The 13,078-nt window shown below is 52.9% G+C and overlaps 2 protein-coding genes across 2 annotated transcripts; one reads left to right on the top strand and one right to left on the bottom strand.

Moving 5' to 3' along the window:
* Positions 1 to 238: 238 nt before the first annotated feature.
* Positions 239 to 7,481, top strand: MFIFM68171_09876 (uncharacterized protein; the record flags this gene model as incomplete). Its single annotated transcript, XM_071065295.1, has 7 exons — positions 239 to 549; positions 635 to 1,385; positions 1,445 to 3,258; positions 3,333 to 4,001; positions 4,078 to 4,879; positions 4,945 to 5,232; positions 5,316 to 7,481. The coding sequence occupies 7 exons, from the start codon at positions 239 to 241 to the stop codon at positions 7,479 to 7,481; spliced, it is 6,801 nt and encodes a 2,266-aa protein (XP_070921396.1).
* Positions 7,482 to 7,661: 180 nt separating this feature from the next.
* MFIFM68171_09875 (uncharacterized protein) lies at positions 7,662 to 8,765 on the bottom strand (the record flags this gene model as incomplete). Its single annotated transcript, XM_071065294.1, has 1 exon — positions 7,662 to 8,765. The coding sequence occupies one exon, from the start codon at positions 8,763 to 8,765 to the stop codon at positions 7,662 to 7,664; it is 1,104 nt and encodes a 367-aa protein (XP_070921395.1).
* Positions 8,766 to 13,078: the final 4,313 nt, after the last annotated feature.

Raw genomic sequence — 13,078 nt, 5'->3', positions numbered from 1 at the left:
CCCAATGCTCGGGGCACCCTCTGCTCGGTTACGAGTCGCCCCACGAACATAAAAAGAGTTTACTAGGTACCTCCGGTAGCCGTTTACGTTTCTTCTCTTTAAGCAGCACTGCAAAGTGGCTACAGCCCAACACGTCTACTGTGCTTCTCCACATGCCGCATCGCTGGGCAAGTAGTGCCGCTACGCGCATCAACAAACCCAGCCCGCTGTTCCATTCTTACGTCGTCCGCCTTTCAAAATGGCCCGGTCTTTATACACAGCCCTAGCTTCGTTCACTCGCGACATCTGGAGAGGCGCAGAACCGGGGGACTTTGTCAATGAATCCGCGAAGGCCGAACAGGCAGGGGAACGTCAGCCAGTCGGGGAGGGTGACGCGGCCGGGGACAACATTCCGCTTCCAGACGAACCCAAAGGATGGCGGAAGACGCCAAAAGGGTCCTTTCCCAAGTCAGAGGCCGTCGCTCGGCGACACATCGAACAAACCCGCGCATGGAATCAGGCTGCCGACCAACGCGGAGTGGGGAAAATGTTGCACAATTATCTCCTAAAGTGGGCGCTTGCTTGGACCTCCTCTTCGCTGCAGTCCGGCTGATGCGCATAGAAGGTTTTGCCAACCGAATACCATCTCAACCAGGTTTCTCTATGAGTTGCTGCAGAACGCAGACGACAACCATTACGGGAACAGGAAACCCACCCTGAAAATCACATACACGGAGGATGTCAATGGGAAGACCCTGCGTATCGATTCTAACGAGATTGGTTTTAGTGCTGAAGACATTCACGCGATCTGTAGTCTTGCCGAGGATAACAAGCTAGGCGACCCAGACCGCATCGGGGAGAATGGACTCGGCTTCAAGTCCGTCTTCAGCTTCTCCAGCTCCGTCTCGATTCATTCAGGTTTCTACTCGTTCAAGCTGGTCAACGAGAAAATGGAAAAGCTCGGATCGGTAACTCCGGTTTGGGAAGAGTTCCCTCAGCCAACCCTACCCGAACACACGTCTATTCTGTTGCGATTGTTTCTTGAGCCGGAGTCCAACGCGAGAGAACTCACTGCGATGCTCAAATCCCTAGGATCAGCTTTGTTATTCCTCAGAAAGCTGGAGGAAGTGAACATCGCCGTCTTGGAAAAGGATGCTAAGCCCTGGAAGACATCCCTGAAGCGGCGGATTAAACCACTGGGCAAAGATATTTCGAAACACGAAGTCTTAAAAGACGGTGCCCAGCACATATCCTACAACGTCTTTCGACAAGAGGTGGCAGAACTGGGTCATGATGATAGACGTAGCGGCCGCGACAAATCGGACCTTTTACTCGCCTTCCCAACCGGCGAACCCAAGCCTGAACACCTCTATACATTCCTACCCGTCGGGGACTTCGGCCTTCAGGTGTGTCTCATCGCGTCCGGTCCAATTCTCGTAAAACTAACTTACAACTGCATTACTAGTTCATCATACAAGCGGACTTTGTCCTGAGCCCAAATCGCCAGGGTATGATGTCTTCCCCTTGGAACAAGGCCCTCATTGCAAAGGTCCCAGAAGTATTCCTACGCGCTGTTACGCACTTCAATGAAGGAGACAGCAGATATTCCTGGCTCCCCTTTGTTCCTTTCAAGACACCCTTGGATACTCCCCTCTGGGAACTCCCGTTCAGTATTATCACAGCGCTCAAGGGGAGCCGCGTCCTCGAATCTGAAGATGGCAAGTTCTATTGTCCGTCTGAGCTTGTATATGTTCCCAGTCGCTTTAGGGGCTCAGACGGGGAACTCTTGTTTCCCGTTGAAAGCGCTAACGCCAAATTCCTGTCTAACAAGTACCCGCATGGCCATGCTGAGCTTCTCAGAAGACTCAACGTCGTCACCATGTCCATGGAGAACTTCGTTGATGAGCTTTCCTTTTTTATCAACAGGCGGCAGGCCGAATTCCAAAGCAAGCCTGCCGCGTGGCATGAGCGAGTGTGCCGGATTCTGAGCTCTTCGATGTCGAAACCTCTCCTGGACAGGATTTCCCAGCTGGCCATAATACCCCTGACTGGTGTCGACACATGGATAGCTCCGTCCGGCGCCAATATTTACTTCTCACCAACCGGCAAGGAACCGCACATTCCCAAAGGATTGGGTATCTTCCAGGTCTCTACAGATGTAGCAGCTGGAAGCCCTGACAGCTTGGCACGTATGAGTCTCTTCAACTGCTTGGGTGTCAAGTTATACGACTCACGGGCCATCTGCAAAGCGATCATCTCAACTCATGCATCCCCTGGATTCGCGCCGGCGTCTCTTTCTATTGAGGATGTTGTTTCTCATCTCGTGTTCCTCAAGGCAGCTGGCTGGGAATCGTCTTCCTTGAGACCGAATCTTTGGGTCGCCTCGACGGACAGTTCACGATGTCGGACGCACTCGGTTTATCTTGATTTAGATTCCAACATAGATCCTCTGGGAGCCACGACGGTGTTGAAACCACGCCGTTCCCAACTTCACTTTCTTCACGAGCGATATGAGGCCGAACTCACGCGCTATGGAGATGATTGGCGCCAATGGCTAGTAAGCCAGTTTGGAGTGGCTCAACTCCCGCGGCTCGTCCAAGAAACAGGGAGTGGGTTCACCATCTCGAACGATTTCCGGTGGCTCGGTGACGCCGATCCGCAAACGGCACTCCGCCTTCTCCGGGACAGGTGGGGGCATTACAGGATGTGGATCGTCCCTACGGAGAATGAGAGCCAGGCTTTTCAAGCAGCCCTTGCCCTGTCAAGGGCTACCGTAAGACACGCCTTGTCCCATATGAGAGTTCCCTGCCGGGGAGGAGACAACGCCCTCTTAGGGAAGACGTTCTTGCCTCGTAAAAGCGTGCTAGTAGGGCTAGATTTGCGGCACGGAAATGGGGATAGCACACTCACTCCCACGTCGGCGATGGGAACACCATCCTCGCCGGATTCGGATCCCACCGCAGACCGATTGACTAGTTTGCCTAGCATGCCGACAGCAGAAGAAGGGAGTCTGGCTGGTCAGGAGACGGGCGATGTCTCCCACCCTAGACACTCATATGAGCTCCTGGACGTGCCGGATCCGGAAAATCTCAGATGGAATTTCCTCCAAGCACTCGGCGTAATAACCAAGCTAGAAGTGGCTGTTTTCCTGCATCGGCTGCGGCAATTGAAGGAAAAAGACACCGAAGCCTCACAAGCCGAAGTTGCCTCCCTTTACGAGCTGATCGGGAAGCGATGTGACGAGCAAGAAGGGGCAGAAGAATCGATGGCTAAGGTACGGTAGGTAGACGCAATCACACAACTCCCCTAGAACCGAATGCAAGCTTTGCTCTAATAACCGGTTGGTGGTACAGTGACACTTTCAAGGCCGAACGGTTGGTGTACATCCCTTCCAGTAATGACAAATCTGGATGGCGTTGGAGCTCCGTCGCAACCTGTGTCTGGGCGGGCCCGTCATTTCTGAGGAACGTTTGCCGACTGCATGACCACTACCCAACGCTCTCTCGCCTGTTTAACGGAATCCTTGGCTGCCCAGATATCACGACATCCCATGCCATGGCACTGGCATACCTGGTCCAGGAAGCTCAAGGGATTACGCAGAACGATGACCTAGAGTACATCGAAAGGGTCTTCATGGCCATTGCTGATCAAGTGCGGCATGGTGTTCGCAAAGGCTCCGATAGTGACGCCGTGTGCGGTTTGAGGGATCAACAGATCTTTCCCACACGGCGTGGGTTTGAGAGAACATCTCCCTCTTATCAACTCCGGTCCGCATCGCAGACGGAGGAGTGGTATATCCCAGATGACCCAGAGGCAGCCCCTGTCTTTGCAAATAAGCTGGACTACCTTGCCTTTCCACAATCAGATTTTGATAGGTTGTCACCACTATTTGAGCTTCTTGGAGTCCAGGACCGTCGCCTCTCACTGGCAGCTAGCTCACAGATCGTGCCAGAAGGGGAGGTCCGGCCGGGGGGGGCCGACTGCGCGTCGCTGCTGAAAAGGAGGATGCACTTCATTGTCGCGTAAGTCCAGTCGCGAGTTAACTAGTACCCCGGGTTTGTAGCCCAATAAAGACTGTTGGATCTAACTACCAAGAAGTCTCGTCCCACGTACAATTCCGGATCGGGATGAATTGCAGCGTCGCCTGTACGGATTAGAAGCCTTCGAAGCGGATGCACTGAGAGCATCCTGGACCATCAGCAGACGCGGCTCAGCGAGCACTGCCCATGGCACGGCACGGCCGAGGTTGGCATTTTCGGTTGAAGACTCGAAGCTTAAACTTTTTATCGCCGCTCAGGGTTCAGATCCGGCCAATATGACCTTTGACCTTGCCTCGGAGCTCACCAAGCTCTGCCAAATCAAGGCATCGGAACATAGCATCTTGCTGATGCTCGTCTTGACGCAAACGGAGGAGAAGAGCATCGAAAATGCATTTCAGTACCGAGGACTCTCCTTCGATATTGCAGTCGCTAGTAGCGCCATATCAGACAAAGCACACACCGATCAATCCAATGGGGGTGGGCGAGAACTGCCGCGACATACTCCTGGTGATGACGCCCGCGAGGAGAGCCGGCCAAGTTCGGCCACTGACCAGGCCCAAGAAGTCGAGATCAAGAAGAAGTCAAGCAGAGTCATTGGGCCACCAGGAAATGAGTTAGTAGATACCAAGCAGGGAACGCCGGTCCAAAGTTCCGCAGACCAGCACGACGGAGCTCATCTTCCATCCTCCGTCATCTCAAAGCCAGCCAAATTTCCCGAAAAATCAGATCCTAACCCGCAGCCCAGACGGCCCACTGAATTCGTCAACATGAGAAGCGGCATGATAAAGGTGGCTGAGCCCAAGACTTTGTTCTTTGGCGACGCGAAGGATGACGAGGTGGACTTTTATGGAGAGTTATACGTGCGTGAGAGTGCCCGGTTTGCCTCCAGTATCTAATCACTAACTCGCATCCATTCCAAATTCAGGTCTCCTGGTTTCTCCAACGACTATTAGGTAAGGAGTACGACGCTACCAAACATTGGACAAGTCGACTGCGGACGCGTGATGGACTTGGGGAGTTGAGGCTGGAACCTGGCAGTTCTAGCTTTACTATTCCGGAGGAACAAGGCGGCAAGCTCTCAAACTTGCTGATCAGCAAAGCTATCGTCCGGGAAAATCAGCTCAGGTTTCCCTGTACCTTCCACATACAGGTGTGCTCCACACGCCACGGTCTCGTTTCATCGTTTGGACTTGTTGGCTCCCAACTGGAGAAGGTTAGTTTGCTCATTCCTCGGCCGTCTCGGTCCTTACTTCTAGTACTGTCGAGTACTAACGGGTTGCGCATCCTGTTGGTCAGTGGAAGAGCCTGGCCCTCGACAAGAACCAGGAATCGAACAACGTGTGCATCTTGGCCCGCGCCTACGACGTCTACAGCGATGAACCCGGTATAGCCCTATACACGGACCCTTGGAAAGTTCAACACATGCTGGACCTCAGATCATCCGTATATATGGGTACCGTTCTTGAATCGCTGCCGGCAGACATCACCGAGAAAGCGGTGGAAGTGGATGATTCGGAGACGCCCAAGATCTACCAGGGTCTGAATGTCGGAGCCTCCCGCATCCGCCTTTTGCAACTGAGCTCAAGTAGTAATGATGACCAGCTCGTTGGCACGCTTAGCCGCAGACTTGTTGAACTGTCCGGAGGATTCTGGGCGATTTCTTACGTCTGGGGTCCGAAAGGAGGAGGATTCACATTCGCAACCGATCAAGGGTCGATCCCTATCACCGAGTCTTTGGCAACGTGCCTAAAGACGCTGCGCCGGGAAGGCGTCAAAAAACCGATCTGGGCGGACGCGGTGTGCATAAACCAGAACAAGAAGCTGGAAAAGGCCATGCAAGTCCGCCGCATGGGATCCCTCTACGAGAGAGCTTCCAAGATAATTATTTGGATGGGCCGCGGAGACAACGCCGACAACACGTCTACGGCCATCCAGCTTCTTACCGCACTGCACGCCAATCAATGCTACACTTGCAAGGAAAAGCATGATGGACGCGCAATCATCTCTTCGCAAGAACGTGATTTTGGGCTTCGCGCCGCCGCACTCGACGCGCTTGACCAAAACCCCATCATACAGTTCTTGCACCGGAAGTGGTTCGGGCGGGCCTGGATCATACAAGAACTCATTCTCGGTTCGTTATCCGGCTCGGAGGTCATCGTCAAGCACGGACACTCGGAAATACAATGGGACTGCTTCATAGCATCACTTGTCGAGTACGAAAAGCTCTTGATCGGTATAGACCCGTACCACCCAAGTGCACTCAGTGGGAAACTGTACCTCCCCAACGCGCCTGCAGTCATCGCACTTGAGCGGACGCGAAGGGAATACAAAAGCGGTGTCCGGAAGCCGTTCTTGGAGCTCTTGGAAAGGTTTGCATACGCCGAGTCGAGCCAGCGCCGGGACAAGCTTTTTGCCCTGCTGAACCTGGCGAGCGACTGGCCGGCCGGCAAGATGCCCAAAGAGTTCTGGCCCGACTACCAGTCAAGCGACGAGGAGGTGCTCGTAAACTACGCGAGGGGGTTTGTCCAACCGGGTTGGCGTATGAAAGTGCTGGACTTGCTATACCGGGCCGGGGGGGACAAGTCGTGCAGGTTCTGCACGTGGATACCCGACCTCATGGATGAAAAAGGCAAAGCAAGGTATCCTCCAACCATCTCAACATGGGAAGCCGCGGGAAGCGGAGAAGCCAATGACCACATGTTCCGAGCTTGCGGGCCCATGGCGACCGTGGCCAGCATAAAGCCTGCAGACAACCAGACTCCTGTTGCAGACGGGGGATTCCAAGGCCCTGTCCTCGCCATCGCAGGTTATGTGGTCGACGCCGTCAACGGCCTTCAGCCGCTTCGGATCGGATATAGCGCGTTTGACACGTCAACGATCACATTCATGGATGCCTGGGAGGATATCCTCACATACACCAAGAACATGTCGACGTATCCCGGACGATCGCCGTCGGACGGGTGGAAGAGGGAGCTTCTCGTCAAATTGCTGATAGGCGACGCCAGAGGACCCTGCATACCCAATCTAGATTTCAAGCTTCACGCCTGGGACGAGCGCCAATGGCGAGAGACAAAGCTGGAGTCATACCCGTGGCCGGACAATCTGGAGGAAGAGCTGTTTTCTCTGGAAGCGGGCCAGCACGCCAGAAAATACGTCGAGCGGTCGACAGAGTCTCAGGACTTGCTGACGAAATATTGGCTGACCGCCAAGGCCTTCACAGACCTCATTGACGGTGCAACGTATTGTATCACCCAAGGGTCGTATGTCGGGATCGTGCCGGGCGCAACCAAGGCCGGGGACAAGATATTCATCCCACACGGCGCCGCAGTGCCGTTTATCATAAGGCCCGACGGAGAGACGGGCTACCACAAACTGATTGGCGAATGCTACATTCACGGCCTCATGTACTACAAGCAGTCTCACAAGGGGGGGTGGAAGGAACAGGAGATTCTCTTGGTGTGAATGCTCGAAGTTCAGAAATAGCAATAAAGCAGTAATGAGTTATGAATCCATGGATATGACAAACTCGGGTACAGCGATTATCTCTGATCGTTGTGAATGCCGCGCGAGGGCTACGTGTTGACTGTTGATTCCCGTCTTGTTGTGCTTGTGTGTGTGATGCCCATTAGTTAATTATCCTAGTCATCCATCTGTTCCTGCCAGCCCAATCCCTCGGTTCCTTATCTCCTCCGATCTGATTTCGTTGTACAGATCCTTCGGATCGACGTTTTTATTCTCAGGTCGAAGAATCTCGACCTTCCATTTGTCCCAGGCCGGCGTATCCGGGAGGATTCCGGATTTCGCAATCCAAGCCTGATCGAGATGCGCGAAACGGCGGATGAGGTGTGCGTAAACCGAGGTTCTGTCCCGTGGCGTCTCGCGCGCCTCCACGCTCAAACTGGCCATGCAGCACATTGCGTTCAGTCTCAGTTCGACCAAAGTGTTGATTTGGCCGAGAAGATTCAGCATGATGAAGGCCAGCTGGTCGTTCGTCGATCCGTTGGGAACAGCGGCGAAAATCAAGAGCAACACGAGAGCGGTCCCCACTCGAGGGAAGGCCTGCAAGGTTTCGCGTGCCGTGCTTGACATCTCGCGGTAGACAAAGCCGCTGCTGGTCCAGCGTTTGATATCTTCTCGCCGGCCCTCCAAGAGGACCCCGGCTTTGTCCCTTCCGAGAATGAAGACGGCATCGGTGTTATCCGGGCCGAATATTCTTGTGTGAGAGGCCGGTGCGAGTACGAAGCACTCGACTAGCCTTAGTATGATGGACCAGCCGGTAAAGACCATGCAGGTGACTAGGGAGACCCAAGTGGTATGAGGGGCATAAATGCAGAACAACATGAGGGCCGTAAAGCAGAGCCATGTGAAGGCAACCCACAGCCAGGTGAAGATAACCTGCCTGGGAGGGATTGATAGCCGAGCCGTGCTACGTCTGGGCGTGATCTTCAGATGCGTAAAGTTGCCGTCTTCTAGCAATCTTGTTTTGCGGATGGCATTGTCAAGCTTCGTATTCCTAAGCGGCGCCCACTTCATTCCGTATGGCGAGAAGTACTGCGGCCCACATTGTCCGTCGAGAAAGTCATAGGACTTGAGGTAGGCTTGAGCGCCTGACACGGGTGTAGCGGCTAATGCCTCGATGAGTGAACGCCCCGCCTCGCGATATTTTTGCTCCTCGGTTTCCCCGACGAGGACCATGAGGGAGCTGACGTCGAAGTTCCACCATCTTGATTCTTCAGCAGCTGCCATAACGCCACTAGAGCTGAACGCGGTACGGGTCCGTGGACGGATGCTACTGGGATGCCCGAGTGGAACCTGGCTTCAGGACGCTGAGGTACGTTGGGGTGGGGGACAACGTTTGGAAAGGCGTGTGATCTGAGTGAGGCGACACCTACCAGGGCGTAGTGGTCACAGGAGGGCTGCCTATAATTTATAGCGTTCTTATATCAAGGCTATCCGAATGGCAACAAGGCACAATCGGACCCCGCTTATAAGTCACTCAAATATGCAATCGTTTGGGGGCCGTGTGAGGGGAAAAGGAAGACATCACAGGAGTAAGAACACACGCTCATATGGACGCAGTTCGGCAACCTTCCCAATTACACACATGCAGAGACAACGCATCCTAGAAACGTACCTTGGAGAGTCAGCCCACGACTGGTTGCCTGCCCTGGCTGCCCATGGGCAAAAGCATGCAGCAAGCGCAGTTTTTTTTTTAAATCCGAGATTCTCTCCAAGTGTCCGATTGGCGGTACGCTGTATTAGCCTGCGGCTTATTGGGGCTTTGACTGTGATGTGTCAGTTGGCCGAGCACGGGGCATGTTGGACAAGCCAATGAAGGCTGGGCAACACCCAACGGCATGGCATGGGGCGGTTGCAATGCATTTGCAGTAGGGCGCAGGGCATTTCTCCGTGGACGGGACCACGCTGGTGTCACACTGCAGGAAGCCCACAGGGAGCAAAGTTGAGGCTTGAGATAGGGTGTAGGGAAGGGGAAAGGAAAGAGTTGGTTGTGCCATGCTGATCCCGAAGAACTTGGCGAGAAAAATGAGCGGTATAATGATATAACGTACATGATAAGCGAGTGACTAGAACAAGCGAGTGACCACTTTTCCACCACCCCACCACAACTATCCTCAATTCCACAACTACAACGCTAGGAAATAACAATAACTGAATTGGAAACAGATGAATCAGACGATTTTCTTGCAGGACGCGGCTAAAGTTACCTTGATGATCTCGCACATGTAGTCGTGCCCTGAGAGAACTGGTAGTCGCAAGTACTTGAGGCAACAGCGCCGGAACGACTACCAAAATAATATGTAGAACACCACACGGAGATTCAGCCGCAAAATTCACCATGATTTGGCTTGTTGAGCTTTTCTTCCATATTCAACCCTCAAGTCAATCCCCCTTGCAAGTTTTTCTCTTTGGAAACTCAAAGAGATCGTGGCCATTATAGGTCTTATGCGTTGGATCGATCAACGGCCGTTTTCCTGGTTCGTAGGAGCATGGGGGCTCAACCCGTCACCGAAATGGCAACCCCTAAACCGCTCTTCTGAATTCGATCGGACAAAGCTAGAGACCCATCCGTTACATCCCTCACACCAGACTATTTCAGAACTGGCATTAGCGCCAATTCGTCCCAACTTACTCAACTCATTGTCCAAGATCAAGGATCAGTCTTCCCAACGCGAGGAGTCGAGGGTAGTAGTGGACCATAGACTCGGTGGGTAATACTCCGAAGAAAGCAAGGGGTCACCCGTCTGACTGGTAGGAAGTGCAAAGTATGGACTCTCATCCAAAATGTAGCCCTATTCATCATAGGCTTGGTCGCGGCGTTTACGGAAGAACTGGGCTGTTGCTGTTGTCCACCGAACACTCATCCAGTCCGAGCCATAGGGGTGCTAGAAGGACTTGGCCAAAACGTAAGCAAGAAAGAGTCTCTTCTTGGTAACAGATCATGGTATTGGAGCACATCGGCGAGGGAGATACTCTGCTCGTGGGCAATGTCGTCGTCGAACGGGGTGTGATCATGCACCTGGCTTATCAATCTTTTGAATTTCCCTGATCCATTCGATGTGGGCTCGAGTTTTCTTCAGATTCGGGGAATCGGGTGCCCTGCCGTTCACCATTTATCCACCAACGGGAGCTCTTGGCAGTTCCTTTGGGGGGTTGCCGCTTTTCCAGACCTATCTTTGAGCTTTTCCCCAACCTCGATAACCGATAACGTTGTTGTTGATATTCGTCCCGGTTGTGTCGTTGTGCGAGGCTGGGGGACACCGGGCCGAGCCGTCTACGTTCAGCCATCGGTGCGTCGCATTGCCTTCTGACAAGCAAGGCGCCTCGGCTTTGCCCGTTCTCTTTTACTGCAAAGAACACACAGGTTAACAAGCAGAAGATATCGACCACAGAGAGGTCTTACACAATTCCTTGAAAGACAACGTATAAGGAAACGGACCCACCACCGTAGTATGCTCATGTGAGAGTTCCAGGATATCTTCAGCCCATAGCCGTCTTAGTTCCAGCCGCCGGGCATCCTGGGCACCTCTTCATCAAAGTCATCCTCGGAAATAGAAGAATCGGCTCTGTGGTGCAACTGAGCATCATCGTCATAGTCTTCCTCATGTTCATCGCCATCGACATACGACTCGTAATCTCTCAGAGCCCCATCGCTGGATTTTAAGGAAACCCATCCGCCCCCGTCCCTATCCTCTATCAATCCCCAAAAGTGGCAGAGGTGTTGTCCCAGTTGTTCAGCCCAGTCGATTTCCGTGGAGGAGGCATCGCCCGTGGAAATCCAGTCAATCCGGAATCCCTTCCGCGGAAGCATCGTCACCCTGCCGATCCTATCTGTGATAATTTCCGAGGACCATCCCGCCGCATTGCTTAGTCTACTTTCATAGTCAAGGTACTCGTCTAGGTAGATACCCTCCTCCTGTAATATCTTGAGCCATCTATATGTAGCCTTACGAAGGTGCCGCGATGAAGGGCACTCTAGATCCGAGCTGTACCAGCAAAGCAAGCTCATCAAGATATGTTTGAGAATTCAAAACGCCGTTGTACCAATAAGAATTGGAGCGGAGTCATATTACTGGGTGTTGTCGCATGTAGATTTACACCCGCCCGAATAATGCTTCGTAACAGTGGCTCCCAACGATCAGACTCGAAGGTAGTCGTCCTCCAGATAGAATAAATCTAATTTTGTATAATGTGGTGTAGGATAGTGATTCCCTCTTGGTCTGGCTGATGCACCACATGTCGGGTAGTCGAGGAGCTGACGAGTAGCCAGATGTTGCCTAGATGTAAACCACGGAATACGGAAGTACGGAGGGCTGCAACCCAGAGTGGTTGATTCAGCTTCTCCATTTGGAGTTCGGTAGCCGTCACTTGCGAGAGGAGGTACGAGAAGCCGCATTCTGATCCCATATATGTTGCCAGAAGATTAAGACCAAGGCCATCTTTATCGAAAGGGTCGTATGATGTACCATTCGTAAGTAGCCGTAGGACATTAAAGTGCTCGTTGTCGGGAAGAGGATAGTCTCCTTGGTGCAATAAGGTGCGATGTGGCAATGATATCCCCCCAATACCGACACCTTCTGGTGAAGGGCCAGTTAAAGACCGAAAACTCTTGCAAAGGCGTGCTTTCCGGTTTCAGCACTTAATCAGTCTTATCCAATGGAAGTTTAGTGGTGGCTTACAGTCCTCCGTCATGTCCGTCCACCCAGTACTCACCGGCCATAGTTCGCGCGTTCACGTCCGCTCCGTTCTCAGGAAGGAAGCGCACAACATGGCTACGCCCGTAGATCGCAGCGAACTAGAAGGTAATTATGTAAATTACCTAGACCAGTCTCTATGATTAAGAGGGAAACCTACATGCAAAGGGGTACGACCATCCTGGTCTGCATCGAATGGTGACGCCTTCCTCTCATAAAATAACCGTCGTATGGCCAGTAGGTCACCTTCCGCACAGCGCATAAATATAGGAGACGAAGAAGGTAGTATGCAGCAGCTACGGAGAGAGTACTCCCACCCGGTATAGCTTCTTACCATCCGAAACTAATAACTGCGGGGAAGTAACCATGTTGGAAGTCGAACTGTGATGTGCGCTTCGTCCCATTCTTTCTTACTGTCTGCTTGGCCGACACCAGCATCTACCAGGCGCGGAACTCTCGTGGCCCTGCTGAACTCCACAAACTTGATGAACCACTTTTCCCAGCGTAATTTCGTGTTGAAATCAAGAGGTTCACCGGCGTGTTCGTCCGTAGTGGGTTGCCAGGTCTCGGGCCCGGAGCTGCTGACATGGCTTGCGTCATCGGCTTTCTGAATAGGTACTTGCTTCGCCATGTGAACTTGGGCCAGGGCGGAAATGGCACCCTTGAGTTCGTCCATGTGCTGTCGTTGAAGTTCCCAATCGTGCCGACCTGCGGCACTGGTAGCATTTCGTCAGCACATGCAAACTACCAACTAAGGTACCTGAAACCCAGCCCCAATACGCGGCACCAATCACTTACTGGTAATAGCACTGGTTAGCCAAGATTAGCGTGGTTTTCGCAGCTTCG

This window comes from Madurella fahalii (genome assembly GCF_045866475.1).
Source record: "Madurella fahalii IFM 68171 DNA, scaffold_5, whole genome shotgun sequence".
NCBI classification, from domain to species: domain Eukaryota; kingdom Fungi; phylum Ascomycota; class Sordariomycetes; order Sordariales; genus Madurella; species Madurella fahalii.
This window is presented reverse-complemented; position numbering and strand designations above follow the sequence as displayed.